The 17,173-nt window shown below is 41.8% G+C and overlaps 1 protein-coding gene across 2 annotated transcripts in view; it reads right to left on the bottom strand.

Annotated features, from left to right (window-relative positions):
* Positions 1–3,606: 3,606 nt before the first annotated feature.
* Positions 3,607–17,173, bottom strand: part of LOC133005305 (thymocyte selection-associated high mobility group box protein TOX-like) — a 78,238-nt gene continuing 64,671 nt past the window's right edge. For both annotated transcript variants that reach the window (XM_061074950.1, XM_061074951.1), the window contains 5 exons: positions 11,487–11,711; positions 8,641–8,721; positions 6,702–7,100; positions 6,026–6,159; positions 3,607–5,122 (listed from right to left, as the gene is read on the bottom strand). In XM_061074950.1, the coding sequence (XP_060930933.1) occupies positions 5,080–5,122; positions 6,026–6,159; positions 6,702–7,100; positions 8,641–8,721; positions 11,487–11,711 (882 nt within the window). In that variant the 3' untranslated portion in view covers positions 3,607–5,079. The remainder of the gene's footprint in view (positions 5,123–6,025; positions 6,160–6,701; positions 7,101–8,640; positions 8,722–11,486; positions 11,712–17,173) is intronic.

Here is a 17,173-nt window from a genome sequence, read left to right as displayed (position 1 = left end):
TCCTGCTTTTAAAGTGAATATCCTTTTCTAAAGTTATTACAAGCACTTTCCCAGTCCGCTCGGGGCTCCAGAGGAAATGAAGTCTCTGAGGAATATGAAGGAGGATGGAATTCGCACTGGCTGAAAAAAAAAGCTTTCTGAGCTTTGTACAGAATAGAACGACAGTCCCCTGAAATGTCAACATTTGATTCGGTCCGTCAGCCTCTGCTGAGCGTTTCACTGAGTGCTGACGGTCCACGGTTTGCAAGAAAGTTGGAAATCAACTAGATGCAGATTGGTTGAGGTCAAATCAACAGAAAGTGACTTTGAAACAGGAACAACGAGGGAAACGCTGCCAGTTAAATACATCCAACATGTTTATTCTCTTAGTAACATCCTCTTTAAACAACTGCAGATGAAATGTCTTCATTATTTGAGAAGCGCTCTTCAACCATCATTATGTTCGATAATGGAAAGTGGACCAAGGCATAAAGTTCAATCAATTAAATTTTTAAAACACCATCATGAAAATGTATTTACATGTAGAGAGAGAGAGGGGAGGACATCCCAAAAGCAGAATCCCCCCAGTAATGGGGGATTTAAAGAACAATGTAAAGAAAAGTTAGGATTAGGGTAAGGGTTAGGTTTTTTTTCTCACATTAAGCATAATTTATGATTTTTTAAATCTTTGTGACAGGTATTTGTGCTTAAGGGAAGATATGTGCTCTTTATCAAAGAGATCACATGAAATGAAACCAGGCAGGACATGATTCGCAATGACTGTGATTATGAAGATGCACAGTTTCTGTGGGAATCGACATATATTTATGTGATGCACAAAATATTGGATGTGTATAAAAGGTGTTATGTCTTGTTAAAGCCTTTAATGATGTTTGCCTAAAACAATGAAATGTTATGGAGGAGAAAAAAACTCTAATAGCATATTTGTAATCTTCAAATTTGAAAGTACCGATGTCAGCGGTTGTAACTGTTGCATGTCAGTGACCATGGCAGGTACATGTAATAAACATATTTTTGTTCAAGCTCACGTCTGTGTTTTGTAAAGACGACGGGCAACAAAAGGAGTGCAGTGAAATCGGATTCATCTCTGCTGCAGCCTAATATACTCGCACCAGTTAACAAAAGGCCACAGGCTCTCCTCAGATAACAGTCTCCAATAGAACGAGCATCCCCCCCCCAAACACAAGACGGCTTCGAATCCAAATGAAGATGTTTCACAGGCAGGATCTTCTTGAAAAATGTTGTCCAGTGGCATTATCGCCTCAGCCATCAAGTGTCTGGGCGGTGATCCGTATGAAACGCTATGTCCCTTCTCGTTTGTCTTGTCTTGTTTGTTGGCTGTCAGACAATGGTGCGGCTGACGCCTGCTCTGGCAGGACAGTTCATATCCGTGTGGAGAGGAAATGAGAGGATCTGATGGCTGCTGATGGAGCCAGTGTCACAGCTCCAGGAGAGAATATTAGCGATGGGTAGATTGGACAAGGCAAGGAGCCAATATTGCACAAACGACATATGTAGTGCTTTTAGACCTTCTAAAAAATGAAGGTGACTGAACACAGGCTGGATTGGTTCATTTCATTATAGTCATATAGGTCAAATCCAGCTTTAGTGGTTTCAGGTATTAAAACCAAGTATTCAAACTAAGTATTAAAGCTCATCTATTAAAGGAGGAGTCAGTCACATAGCACTAAAACATCCTCTGAAACTATACTTCTGACGTTATGCACATGAATGGTTAAATCACATATTGTTTTCTGTTGGTTTGATTCTATTTGCAAATTTAAATATATATTACACACAGCTATCTTTCTGCTGTGAGCAACAACCCAGGGGCAAAGCTATAAATGATACATGGAGTGTCAATTATTTATAGGAAGCTAAGGTGAAACTGACTCAACTTTACTGCAAAGCACATCAACATCAACCTGCGCACATAATTGGTGTTGTTTGCATTGAGCCATTTTACACAAAACAAGAAGAGTTCTGCAAGTGTGGTGAAATAAATTCACTTTTCCCACGAGGATTCTGCCTGATTTCAACCATGTTCTCGGAATAAAGTACAAATGGTAATTTCATTTTCAAATAATTTGTCTTCGGTAAGTTGTTATTAATTTGGTAAGCAAATTTGATTGGCTTTAGAAAGAAAAAATTGTATCTACAATTTTGGAGCTAAAAAATAAAACCATTAAGATAATCAGACTGTTCAGTTAATGAACATTGATGAGCCTCGAAATGGCATTCATAAAATATTAAGCATAATACAAACAAATAAATTGCATGTTTTCTTATCACACTTCTTATTATAGTTTTTTAGTCTTGAAAAAAAAATATGCACATGGCTATTCAATTGTTTCTGATGTTAGAGTTACCAGACATGACCAGCAGGGGACGATAGAGGATCATCAACAGGAGAGGGCAACTCGCTGGAGCGGTCCAGTCCAGCACTTTAATTCATGCATCTCTCTTGCTCCTGGTTTGGATTTCTTCTCATATGGTTTTATTTGAATCAATGTTTTTTTTATATTATTAAATACATTTATTAAACCTAATGTATTTTCAAGAATGACCTGTTCCCACCTGAGCTCAGCAGCCCACGGGAACCACAGTTGTTAATGATGCTGAGGCAAGGCCCCTTTAATGTTATCGTCATTAAAAAAATATCAGTATCACACTTGAGCGACTGTCTAAATGAAGTCACTGAACCACGATTAACTGATTCGCTCTGTCCTCCAGTGCAGAGGAAGTGAAAAAACACCAATGTGCCTGGTTCTATGAATCAGCTCTAGGGGGCACTGCGTCTTCACCACTTTCATGGAGGGTGAGAGATAGAGAGAGAGAGAGATGGAAAGAGAGAGAGAGAGTGGGGTGGATAGATAGATAGAGAGAGAGAGAGAGAGAGAGAGAGAGAGAGAGAGAGAGAGAGAGAGAGAGAGAGAGAGAGAGATACAGGGATGATACATTCCATTTCTATTCTACCTTTTAATCCAACTGTGAAATGTGTAAGTAAAAGGTAGTTCAGTGAAAGACTGTGCACATCAACTGCACCTACTGAGTTTCATCATCAAAACCACAGCTAGTGGACAGAGAGACGCTGCCTGGTTTACTATATTAATCATGTCTGGATTCAATTAAATGAGAGAAGAAAAACAGGAAAAGACAGAAAAAAACAGTGAAAAGGTTGAAGTTGGTTAAGTGAAGATAAACTAGGAAGCTTCAAGTCCTCACCTAATGAGCCATGTGACAGCAGCCGCACTAACTCCTGCAACATCAAAGGTAATTTTCCTCATTAACCTCGGAGACACGTGTGCAAGGGAGGGGGACGCCACGTTATGTTCATGGTCTCCTGCACCTATCAGGTACTACCCATCAAAGGACATATGAAAGTGTAGAGAGTCATGATCCAAATAAGTCGACACGGAACTGTCCACTTCTTCACTTTAAACATTTTATTACAGACAAAAGAAAACAAAAGAAGTATTTGTGACACAAAATGAATCTAATGCTGGTGCACTGGTATGGCACCAACAACAATTTCTGAAAAAATATTTATTATTCTAATAATCATGTTGTTTGAGTAATAATAATAATAATAATAATGCACCCGGATGAAATTAAGCCAAAATGTTACTTCATTTCATTCATAAATAGATGTGAAACCTGCAACCAAATTAAATAGAATGACCATATTGTAAAACATACAGTATGATATTCAACAAAAAACAAAATGAGTTCTCTTATCACTGGCTTTACAAATTAAAGAAGTACATTTGGCAGGTTTATACACAAAAAAAATCATAATATCTACCCTCATGACCGTTCCTCCAAAAAAAAACGCAAAATCCTGCTACAGTGAAAAAACAAAATAGATTAAGATTTTTTTATCTTCACAAAAAATGATAAAGATGAGTTCAACACAATTCTAAAACACCTAATAAAACTAGTCAAAAACTTTAAAACCCACTGTTATGTTTTTTTTTTCTTTAGTAACATTTCACATTTAGCAACTTTTTTTTAATTCACCTGTACAAGTGGTGTCAGGACTAAGGGGTGGTGGGTGGGGTTACAGGTGGAAGGGGGTGGTCCTTATTGACCAAGAGGTGGAGGAGCTAAAAGGAGAGGTTTTCGACCATTGACCTCTACAGTTTTGTAACGTCCTGAGGCCGTGTGAAGAGAGGGACACTCTCTATCAGAGCTCCGTCACCTATAAGGAGGAAATGGAGCGTTTTTTTACAGTCTCTGAGTTTCCCTCAGGGTTTGGAGAGAAACCAGACCGGTGAACACAGTTTCAACACGAGTTTTAGTGTGTGTATTCCCTCACTGAATCCGCCTGCACGAGAAATCACATAACCAAACCAAAAAAGAATGTTTGAGAAAAAAAAATTAAAGCAAGGGACTGCAGTTAAATACACACATTAGAGGGATCCATTTTGGTGATATTTACAATCACTCTGTGACAATTAAAGGAAATAAGGGAGTCCTTTTACGAGGGCACGGATGATTTACAAATGTTTCATGTGTTTGTGACTATCTTCATAATAATTTTGCTTTGCTTCTATTCAGTCAGGGTTGTTTCAGTCAGTCTTGTATGTATCCACCCCCCGGTGAGGTGACTATATCCTAGATTCCTGCATTAGCTTTTCTACCCGAGACCCCTACACTTGGAGTATGCTTAGAGCATTTCATCTCCCCAATGAGGGCAGTCCGTGGCAAACACAAGAATTATGGAGTGAACAGGAAAGAAAGCATCTTTAAAAAATTCAAAACGAGATGAGAAGACATGTTTTTTTTTTGGTCTTCATTTCCAGTATGTTGGCATGAGCTTAAAGCTCAATGCCCCGCGAAAAAACGGAAAGTTCACTGATAAGGAGGAGGAGAATTTTTTTTTTTTTTAAAGCAAGAGAAGTGCCTCAGGCCTCTGGCCGATCTAAGTGCTTGGCAAATAGGTGAAGTTTCTGTAGCAGTCTTTGGGATTTTCGAAATCCATCAGAAAAAAAATGAAATAGTGTAGAAGCAGATACATCGATGACGTTGTTATGTTGGTAAGCTCCCTGGAGTCTGACATTTGGAGGTCTTTCAACTTCAAGTGAGGTAGAGAGGCTTGTCCCGGGCTCCCATGCCACTGCTGAGGAAGAAAAAACATGGATTAACGTATGTTCAGATGTATGTGGAGACAATGATATTCTGACTACGTGTCTGGCTCCTCTTTTTCACCAGGAAATCCCGGTGAGACCATGAAAAACCTTTTTTACAATGAGGGCCTGGCTCTAAAGCAAACAGACACAGCTGCTAAAAGCAAACAACGCACGTCAATAAACGCAAGGACAAACACAAAATGTCATAATTTGCAGATCACTCGGAACTTGAAATGTCAAATATACAGTCTGTTCTCCAGTTATCTATCCTGACGCGCCGGAAATAACAATACTCAGAACCCTCCAAAAACTCCAAAACGACAACGACGTGCCACTGAGGGAGAAGGTTTAAGCAAAGACTGCGTCTGCTTCAAGGAGCGCGATCCAGTTTGACATACAGATGAATCAGCTCTAAATACAGGAGATACTGACTTTCAGATCCGCTGCCTCTCGGAGTAGCAGCGCCGAGTTTCAGGTGTGTGACAAAAAAGCAACATCCGTCTTGTACCTGCTTGAATAGCTTGATTCAATAAGGCAACGTGTACTAAGCAAAACACAGAGGAACTTAATTGGATGTCACACTTTATCCGAGCTCGGTAATGGCATTGTTTTGCTGCCGCATTACTCATTTCAATTTCAAGGGGATGCTTTTGCTGTAGCAGGGAAATCGCAGTTTATGATTAATGCTGTCTGAGTGTGTGAGTGTGAAAGTGAAGTGGTTTCGGGCGACTCATGTGGAAAATAAGTAACTGTCAGACAACTGCTCTCTATTCTTAACATCCAAATGTTCTGGATAATATTTTTCTGCGGGTTAATTCTCTCTCTTGGTATTAGCCATCATGTCTGTCACCGCTATCACAACAGAGCACAGGCAGCCGATCTGATGAGCTCACCTGCAGTGGTTGGGTCCGCAGTCCCTGTTGCAGTACTCGCTGTCCCAGTCGGGGTTCTGCCCGTGGTTAGGGGCCCCTGGAGACTGAGGGCCCCCGACACTGTTCTGGTAGTCAGCCTGAATATGGGAGAATCCCTGTCGGACCAAAGGAAAGGAAACAAGAAATTATTTTGACGAAGATTTTTGCGAAGACCAGCCGACAAATTAGAGACATCAATTTTGCACCTAAGGATTGTGGGTAGTGTAGTACTTCTCCTTGATATAATGAATAAAACTATTTTTTTTTTCATACAGACTTGTGGCTTCTATAGGAGCATTTAACGGAGTTCAACATTCTCATAGCTTTAAGTCTACTTTGGATGGTAACAATGTTGAGGCTGATAATCACAATTTATATTCAGCAAAGTAATTTAATTCAGAATATAAATCTAAAAAAATGGATTGAGGCCATTTATACAATGAGAATGAATAAAAAATGTTCCCAATCAAAATATGGAAGCAAGAAAAACTCTGAATAATACACAAACTCAAAGTTCTGTGAAATATCAAGAATTATTTTAAGTTTGATTGTTGAATATAAGAAGAGATCAATTCAGGATAATACGTAATGTAATTACAGGTGATAATGAATGATGAACTTTATCAGACACCGCTGTTTAAATAATGGTTACACCAACCTGTTGGCTGAGAGGAGGGGAATGCAGAGGTGCCTGGAGCCCCATTTGGTGTGAGATGATTGGCTGCGACTGCTGCATGCGGATTGGCTGGTTGAGCAGGGAGCTCTGGTGCAGGGAGAGCTGGGCATGGGGGTGCAGAGGCGGGCTGATCTGGAAGGGAGAAGGGGGAGAGGCACTCATGCGGGGCGGCAGCATCTGGGATTGGCTGAGGGTCTGGGCCAGAGTGTGCCGGGGCGGCCCGGCGTAGCTCTGGAGGTCGGACAGGGGGAAGGCCCCCGGCGGGCCCAGGTAGCCTGAGGAGGGCTGGGGGGGCACGCTGTACAGGGGCTGCTTGGAGGGGAGCAGGTGGGAGGGCTGGCTGCTCTGCTGGGCACTTTTTGGTTCAGGGTCATTGTATGTCTGGGGAGGAAAAAAATGCATCATTTTAATTAACTCGACAATAACATGACATTTAATCTGCAACCAGTTACACCCCCCAAAAACATCAACGCTCATTTATCATCATTCATCAAGCTGTGATCACAACACATCATCTCCCCTCTCATTGTTGTAATAGCAGCATCCATTACAATTAAGACTTAACTTCAGAACTTTGTCACATATCTTGGAGGTAAAACCTGTTATTTGTGGACCTGGATCTAAAGCCACTTCGACCAAGAAGCTGCCGTGACTTTCACAGAACTGCTTTCTTCTTTTTCAGCATTTCTTTAGCCTATATCTATTTAAAGGATAAGTATTTTGATCCTGGGCCTGACAGTTTTCACTATTCATTCTGCACCACTCTACACAGACAGACTGAGTGATTGGGAAATAGACACTATGTTGGGAAAGGGCTGCAGCGCTTAAAAAAAAAAAAAGAAAAAAAAAGAGAAACCCACCGAAACCACCGAAACTTGACTTTTGTCTGTCTGGACTCTACCAAAACTCTGAACAGGTGCAGCAGCCACGGAAAATACCACCAACCTCCCAACTCCACCCTGCCCCACCCTGCGCAGGCCTCTATGATGAGCTGTCACATTGTTCATCTCCAGCCATCAGTGTTGATTAGAAGGTAATGGAGCCCATTTGTATGAATAGAGCAGGGGCCGAGGTAATGATCAATAGACACCTTGACAGATAGATGAGAAAGGGAGAAGGACGCGCACACACACACACACACACACACTCGCGCGCACACACACACACAAGTTGATACAGGACCCAAGGCAGAGAAATGAGGCTGTTTGCCTGCAGAACAAATGGAATGACAAAAGGAATCTTCCCCACACTACATTGTGTGTTGTTAATATAAGACGGCACTAAACAATGCAATCCACAGCCTCCTCCTTGTTGTTCTGTGTTCTCCGGGCTACTCGGCCGCTCGGTGCATACAAGACGACATCATTCACCGGCCTAGAAAGGATGTCGTAGATCTGAATTAGCGGGAAGATGTCAGGTGTGGAAACCGTGCGGCTGAGCTAATGATTGTTTGTGTTGATCTGAATATACTTCCTGGTGAAGACGACCCGGCGGAGGGCAGGGATGATCTACTACGTGACACAGGTGCCTGCATGGATGAGCTTGAGTCTATTTCTATTTGGCCTTTTTTGAAGTTGCATATAAAACAGACTCAAGCCTGATAGCATGTGTAGTAGCACATGAGAGAGCAATCATTTTCTCCCCTCCATCTCTCAGAGAAGTTATGGCCATATGCTCGTACGTTCTGATTGGCTGACCCCTCCCCCAACCCTCTATCACCATACCAATTACACTCCCCCAACCCCCAACTTCTGCACCCTATGGAAATTAGGTATTATTGTTCCAAAAATGGATGCCGCCTCCACCACCACCACCACCACCGCCACCTTGTCCTATGGAAGCCCCACCCAGCCCATTAGGAGGTATTTTCCATCCAGTCCCTCATCAGTCTTATCCAGAGCCTGTGTGTCATAAGCGTTACCTTGGAAACCAGACTGGCTCGGTACGCGGCCAAGGCTTTCAGGTACTCCTTCTTAGCTGCCTCGGTTTTCCTCTTGTACGCCTGTGAAGAGAAAAGGAAAATCAAAACAAGAGGCTTCGGGTGAGACGAGAGGTTGACATGCTCATAAATGTGCAGACACACATCTCTCAACACGCACACACGCACACGCACACACACACACACACACACACACACACACACACACACACACACACACACACACACACACACACACACACACACACACACACACACAAACGCACACATGTCCTTAATGTTACCCTTTCCATCAGAGCCAATGGTACAGAACACCTCTATTTCCTCATCACAGCACTAATACGCTCTCATCTCAGTGTGTCTCCCTCTATTGTAGCAACACATCATTTCCATTCCAATCCACCTAGAGAAATGAACTGGAACTTTTCTCTCTCTCTCTCTCTCTCTCTCTCTCCTCCTTTTAGCTGCACAATCACACTCCTATCAGCACACTGACATTAGTTATACACCACGATGCTTGTTGTCATTTGGCACATTAGGATAACGCTCCCTGCCGGTGCATGACTTTTGTTTGAAACTGCCTTTCCATATTTTTTACAGTGATGTAGGAACTTCTGCTGTCGTTCAGCTACAGTAACTGCTGCGGCCGTGTTTGAATGGACTCATTCCATCTGCATAATGAATGTGGGTTTATGAGTGCATATATGGATAACTGCATGTGTGTGCTTGCACGCAGGTATTCTTTTAGTATATACGGCAGGTGTATACATTTTAGTGATAGCAGGATATGGCATCAGAGTGTGTGAAAATAGGGCTATTGAAACAGGGCTATAAGCATAATCATGTCTTTTATGTAAAGCAAAAAGGAGAAAATGTGTCTTTGTTAGTAGGAAAAAATAGATTTCCAATACTTTCCAATACTAGTGTCTGGTCGAGCGCTGGTATGGATCCATCAATGCCTTTCTCAGTGAAATATCTTTCAACCTTGAAGCCATCTTCTCAAATGTAACTTCTCGGCCATGCAATGATTTTGCATAAGGGAAATGATATCAAAGTGGCCAAATGTTAATTCAAATCAGCAATTATCTTTTTAAAGAACAAGCAAAGTGAATGAGACTGGAGTTTAATCCGATATTTGGTACTAAATTTTGTTTTATACTATGACAATTGGTAATATTTGGTGCCACAGACACATTTCAGTCAGTGCCAAGAAAGCAATGAGGGTCAATACTTTGTGTGCGTTTGTGTGCTTGATGTATACAACAAAGCACTGAAGCTCCAAGCCAAGAAGAAACAGTTTGAACTAGAGGGAAATATCTCTGCCAAGATCCTACAGGGCCTTTATCAAACTACATTTAAATTTTAAATTCACTAGATCCAGATTTGTTTTTTGGGATCTGCACCAAATTGCACACAATCGCAAGTATCAGGCAGTTTTAACTAACATAACATCCTTTGTTAATGTAAAAAAAATATGCATTAATGCTTTTAAATGCTCTGTAGGGAGGGGGAGATTGTCTCTTGAACAATATATTTTCCTAAAGGTAAACCCTGCTCAGCCCGAGAGAATTGCTAATAACAAAGAAGCTAACAACAATGTTTTTCTCTTGGTGTTCAGTACCCATAAGGCAAAGCATCATGACCCCCTCCGACATCATCATCATTAGTATTTTCAAACTATTGCTACTGAGATGACGTTAAATAGCAACAAAAACAATAGATTGCTCTTCCTGGATAGTCGAGATGCCCTTCAGCGAAATCCAAGGACGAGACAATAGTGTGTGTGTGTGTGTTTGTGTGTGTGGTGGGGGGGTGTCCACTAATTCTGTATTCTAGACAGGATCAAAATAGCAGGCGAGAGATATAAATAAAGAGAGTGGAAATGAGAACTTCACACATCCCTGCTTGTCAGAAGGCCAATGAAGATGCATGGTGCAGGGGCGGGAGCTACGGAGGCTGCAGGGATGCAGGACTTGTGGACGCTACCTGAGCCTGGAGCTTTGTCAGAGTTTTGTTTTGACCGAGAGGATTATTTGCATTTTTTTAAACATAGTTATTCATTTTGATGGACCCTGCGATGCTGAGAAAAACTCAGACGATGCTCATGTTGTGTGGTGACAGTTAGCAACAAGGGGAGAGACGGCGTGGGTTTGTGGGTTTGCGTGTCTGTGTGTAGTCTCATACGACTGTTTGCTTTTGCAGCAAAAGGGCCAGAGTGTATTTACCCTCTGCATAACATATCAGTCCTATGGCTCCTGAAAATCTTCCCAGGTGTGTTATAATATTTTCCCAGTATTGACCATATCTTGCCTGTAATGTGTCCAACTTTATTCTCAGACTGTTTTACGGCTGCTGCTGCTGCACGGAACACTCCCCCCCCCCCCCCCGCCCACCCGCCTTCTCCCTCCTTCCGAATTAAATTTAGAAAGAAAATCATTTTAATGAGAGTCAGGGGAGTGGGGATAAACGGATGGATTATCTTTGGAAAGAGAAGAACTAGCTCATTAAGGTGAGCGGTATCTCACAGCAATGTTCTGGTAATTACACAGCACATAATGCCAGTGAAAGACTGCCTGCCTGCTGCAGCACACATGCCATCTACCGGTGGTACCAGACTGTGACTATGTGTGTCTGTGCATGTCCGCCTGTTCCTTTTGTGTGGTTGGCAACATCTGTACAAGCAGAGAAAACCTAGAAGTCTCAGCACAGAGCTGTATCTATTAGCGTTTGTGTAAAACTGTGTCACTTCCTGTTTTTGGCCAGTCAAGACCATATATGTTAATATGATGCTATACAAGGATAATTCCATCAATTCAGTCAATTCGTACCTGCTTCTGTTCCTCTCCTAGGCCGTCCCACATGGAGGCCACAATCTTGGAGACGTCCCCAAAGGTGGCGTTGGGGTTCTGGCCCTTGATGGCTGCCTGGGTGTCTCTGAAGAAGAGCGCGTAGGCCGACACAGGTTTCTGTGGCTCGTTGGGGTCCTTCTTCTTCTTCTTCTTTTGAGGTTTGGGTTTGGGCTTCATCATATCTGAGGAGGGCCGCTTGTCTATCTGGAGACAGAAAGAAAGATGGAGAAGAAGAGAGAGAGAGAGAAAAAAAGAGAAAAAGACATTGATGGTCATAAATCAGATCATGATAGTGATTATTTTGCTCAAGCTAGAAAGAAGCTTGACACTTTACGCTACATGATTTAAAGCATGCAATGTATTCACAGGCACTATACATGGAATGGATAAAAAAAAATATATATACATATATAAACCCTCCGCATTAACTACTGTGCATGTGATGCTCAATGTCAATAAAATAGGTAAATAGAACATTGAAAGAGCGCTGGGGAGAGGGTGAGAGCAGCAGAGTTCTGCGAAGAGCAGCCGCTGCTTTTTCTGAGAAGAGAAAACAGATCAATTTACAGACATGGGAGAAAGAAGACTAACAGGACGTCAGCTGGGCGGCAGGCAGGAGTGGTTCAGCACAAACTGGCCAAACATGGACTAAAAGGCAGAGGCTCCTACTCATAGCATTTTCACTTGCTTTCACGTTGGCACTAGTGTTTTTCATTTTCAAATCTTCCTTCAGTCTTCATTTCGTCTGCTTCATGTAAATCACAAAGAATCCAAATCCAATTTCTGAGCAAACCATAATATAGGGATTAGATCTATATTTTTCATAGGTTTTACCCAGATGGTTTGTCCACAACAGCACACTGCAACCTCACTACATTTTCAGGAGAGAGAAGAAGAAAAAAAACAGCTCACATCTGTGCGAGGCTCTCGATCCAATACACATGAATACATTTTCATTTTCTGTGCAGGGCTCTGACGGGGAGTCAAATCCAGGTCACCTGATCCTGGTTGTGATTCTATATGGAAATTGCCTTCTTTGCCGAGGAGAGAACACATCAAGCACGGGAGAAAGGGGGAGAGGAAGGGAGCGAGAAAGAGAGTGAGAGAGAGAGAGAGAGAGAGAGAGAGAGAGAGAGAGAGAGAGAGAGAGAGAGAGAGAGAGAGAGAGAGAGAGAGAGAGAGCGAGAACGCGCTAACGGGAAAGAGAGCAAAGCGGTGAAGCTGAGGGCGAATGGCGAGGAAGGAGTGACGGCTTGATGTTGCCATTAGTATCAGTGAAACATCAGTTAACCAGATTTCTTGGTCGCTATTAAACAATCCAATTTCCATCCATATAATAGAAGAGATAATGACACAGTGGATATATGATGATATGCACGGGTAATATGTGAAAGGATGGATATTTATGTCCCCTATTTATGGTTGAGGGGTTGCGGAGAGTTACCTAAATGTTGTTTTGGGTTTTTTTTAAGTGAAGCGAGAGTGAACTCGTATTTCATCAGGTTGCATTTTAGAAATTTTAAACAGCTTTGAATGTTCTCTTTCATAATCCACTGATCCTGGGTTTCAGTGTTGGAGCTCGGCAGGGGGGAGAACAAACCATGAGAGAGATTTGTCCCTGTGCGAGTATCAAAAAGCAACTCGAGGACATTTAAAGACGTTCACATCCATCTACCGCACACTTATCACGGGATTAAGCAACAGCCATGTTTCCCCCCCTTTAACTGTCAATTGGAAAACAGGAAATGACTGCCTTTGAAAATTGCATTGTTTCAGCAAAGCATTTGCCAAACAACACACTGCATTCCACACAGCATGAAATTAACTAATCAAAATTCAAGGTCCAGGAGCACATTTGGCAGCTCAAGAAAAACTTCAAAATGGCTTTTGTGCTGTGCGAGAATGAATGGATGTTCCCATTCAGGCTGATGTGAAAGTATTGCTTGTCTATTTCACAGCTTACAGGTAATATTCATTATTTGTGTGTCTGTGTGTGTGTGGGGGGTGGGGGGGGGTGGGGGTGTGTGTGCGTGAGTGCGCCTGCTTTCATTAAAAAATAATCATCCCTCACTTTTAGGCAATGAGGCAGAAGACAGACATTTGAAACGACATCTGTTCCACCCAAGCCTTTGAAGTGAAAATAGAATAAACTGAAGGTAGAGCTAATGGAATGACAAAATAAGAAGAAAAAAAGGGAAAGAAGGCTAAATAATCTCCTGGAAAATTCACATGTATTGGTACACGGGACAGAGGGGGAAGAATAATGGCACACAGCAGCTCACAGCAGCAACGCCATCAACCAGGAGAACAAGGGGCATATTTTTCATTTCTTTCTTTATTTCCCTTCTTATTGTCTGAGAATCATGTTTGTGAACTTATAGAGTGGGAGGCTGTCAGAGGAAGATAAAATATCAATGAAACTGAAAGATGGAAAATAATACAGATGGCTCGACAAATCTCAGAAGGGAGCACAATAAAACAGAACTCTGCTCACTACATAGTAAAAGTATTTCTATTTTTGGTTGAATTCTCCTTTATTTTGCTCTTATTGTCTGTCAGTCTGTTTAGCCTCAAACTATTTTAGATATTCACTGCCATCATTTCCCATAAAAGCCAGCTGATCATGGACTATACTATTTTCAACAAGGCTGCTTGCGATACAATATGCCTACTCACATTCTCTACCATTACTGACAATTGTTGTACTTCAAACTGAGGATTGTGGGTAGTGTAGTACTTCTCCTTGACATAGCACAGTTGATATTTTACGGACTTCGTGGTAATTTAGGAGGATTATGTCTTTTTTCCTGAGCTTATAAAATGCAGGAATCATTTGTGATTAAAACATTTTACTGGCTCAATGTAACTGGTTGCTCTGCTTTCACTTTGTAAGATCAATGATCTATTTTTGGAGTAAAACCTGCCCACCTGTCACACTCGTATCGTGCCAAACGTCTTGCGAGAGAAAAATGCATCGTTTTTGTTTATTCCAAGAAGTAGAACAAGATAAGTCTAGTCTTCACTTCAAAAACTATATATCTTTGGAAAGCAAGTGCGATAATTCCCATATTACTCAAAGACCCTTCATCTTAGATTTCATCTCTGAAGCTTCACTGCTTATATCAAGGTTATCAAACTAAATGCTTTAGAGGTGCCTGGTTTAAAGAAATCTTATCTACCGAATATTTTATTTAGGTATAGTGACATTTTCTGGATTTATCTTTTGTGTGTTTGTAGAAGGAGGATTTTACTTAAACGAAACAACGTAATATCAGCTGTCGGCTGCTTCTAAGAAATTATTCCTATATTGGAAAAAGTTAGTTGCTTTTGCCTCTCTCCCTTTTCCTTTCATCAACATCATTTCCATCACAATGCTTTTACTTTCTGGCTTGACAAATTATTATCGGCGGCTAAACAAACACACTTCATCTCCACTATATATTATTATCAAGCTCATTCCTACCGCTTCACTCGTGCAGGTGAAGAGAACAGTAATGATTATGACAGCTGTTGTTGTCAGTTGAGAAAAAACTCACATCCCTTATTCATAGTGCAACGTCTTGTCGCTGAGCAGCATTCTGGCCTATTTTCTGATAGTGTCAGTGGAGAGATTGGTATCTGCTCCTCTTCTCGGAGGGATTTCTCCCGGAGTGACTGTCAATGCAAAAGGGTGAGTTCTGTAAAGTAGCTCTTTGATCACGATGCTCTGACAGTGGATTCGGATGTTTGCCATTCGTGTCATAGACATCTATCTCTTGTCCTGGATTTGGGAGGCTGCAGCTGTCCCCTCCTAAAAAATATTATTATTACTATTTCGGCGCTGATACCAAAACATCACCATCTTATTTTTTACAAAAAAAAGTTACTCTTTTTTTTTTTTTAAACAGAAATAGCAGTGCAAGGCTTAAGTCTGTATTTCTCTAGTTTTCAGTGAAACCAATGAATTTTGGTCTGTTGAAGTATTGAATCCATAGCCATATTAAATTAAATATGTATATTTTTCACTGGACAACAGTATTTTTTGTTTTCACAAGAGGACACTTTGATAATATATATATATATATATATTTCTCAAAAACAGCATATAGCTGTCGATAGCTAGGACCAACATGTCCTGTGCAGAGCAGCAGAGTCTGTTTGGTTTGTCCACAGTTTTCTAGTTTACCTGCAGAAGACTAAACTATAGCGTCAGCCATAGCTTGCTCATCTCATCAGCATTTCTGTTGTCAGAGAGAGAGAGGGAGAGAGGAGCAGAGAGAGAGAGAGAGAGAGGAAGATAGAGAGAAGAAGGGGTGGTGGATGAAGGGAGAGAGGGAGAGAGGGAGGAGGGGGGTAGCTGTAATTCTGAATGGACAGCACTGCACTGGCAAGACAAGATTAGAATTGACAGTCTGATAACTGCGTCACTATCAAAACAGCAGAGAAAGGGAGAAATAGACTGGGGATGGGGGGGTGGAGGGGTGGGGATTGAGAGAGAGAGAGAGTGAGAGAAGAGCGGAGATATGAGAGAATGAGAGAGAGAGAGAGACAGAGAGAGAGAGAGAGAGAGAGAGAGAGGGAGTGAGTTGATGTAAAGAGAGCAGATAAAAGAGGAAGGGGCGGTGGAGTGATGTAGAGAGAAGAGGCTCGATAACAAAAAGAAGAAGGACGGGCGAAGACGCCGAGGCCGACAGAGTTTAGGAGACACGGAAATTAGATAGTAAAACCAGGTAATGGTATGGCATCGTGTAAAAGTGTTTGTCCAATCACAGCTTCCTGATTATGGGCCTCATCATCATCGTCATCATCATCATACAGCATGAAAGCGGCGAGTGCATCATGGTGCATCGATTTCAAAAGGCCATAAAAAACAAACAGGACTCCCGAACTCCGAGATGAACGCTCTCTCTTTCACAGTGATGGTCATTACACCGGAGCAGGATGCAGATGCACCGAGCGCACCCCTCCATCGAATCTGCCTGACGCGCCCCCCCCCCTCCAAAGTCTATATACGTGTACGTCGTTCCCTCGGATTTCGAGTCAAACGCCAAAAAGTAAAACACACGCACGCCACCGGCTTTCAGCGCTTCGTACAGTTTGAGTCAGTGTGTAAGCATCAGCGTAGAGTATAAGGCAAATCCATTTTCACATGCAATTTTTCTTTTTTTCTTCTTCTGAGAAATATTGTCTGAACGTGTAAGGGCCTGAAGAATGAGATAAAGTACAAGCACTACCCGGCAGCTGACTGTGATACAGAGGAGGCGCTTTAAAGCAGCAGCTCAACAACATCAATCAAAAAGACTGGCGCTCAAATAATAATCGAATGAAAGCAGATTTAAATGGCCGATTTTTTTTTTTTGTATAATGAGAGCACATTTATTGTTGTTATTTTCTCAGTACTGTCCTGTTTGAAAAGTGTCTGAGGAACAAACTTTTTTGCTTTTTTTAAAAATAGGCTTTTAAAGAGGCATGGAGAAAGCTGGTGACACATGCTGGAAATAATTCTTCTGGCTGAGTCTGAAATCACTTCGCAGGGTGTGAAATTTATGTATATTTGCCCTCAAAAAAATTCCCACAATGGAAAAGATAATAGAAGCGTCCATGCCGTGCACACCACTTTCAGCGAGCAGTCCCACAATATGATGCATCGAATTTTACAGATGCAAAAATAACAGGTAATCCGACTC

The sequence above is a fragment of the Limanda limanda genome, chromosome 7 (assembly GCF_963576545.1).
Source record: "Limanda limanda chromosome 7, fLimLim1.1, whole genome shotgun sequence".
NCBI classification, from domain to species: Eukaryota; Metazoa; Chordata; class Actinopteri; order Pleuronectiformes; family Pleuronectidae; genus Limanda; species Limanda limanda.
The sequence above is the reverse complement of the archived record's forward strand: the minus strand, read 5'-3'. Positions and strand labels throughout refer to the sequence as shown.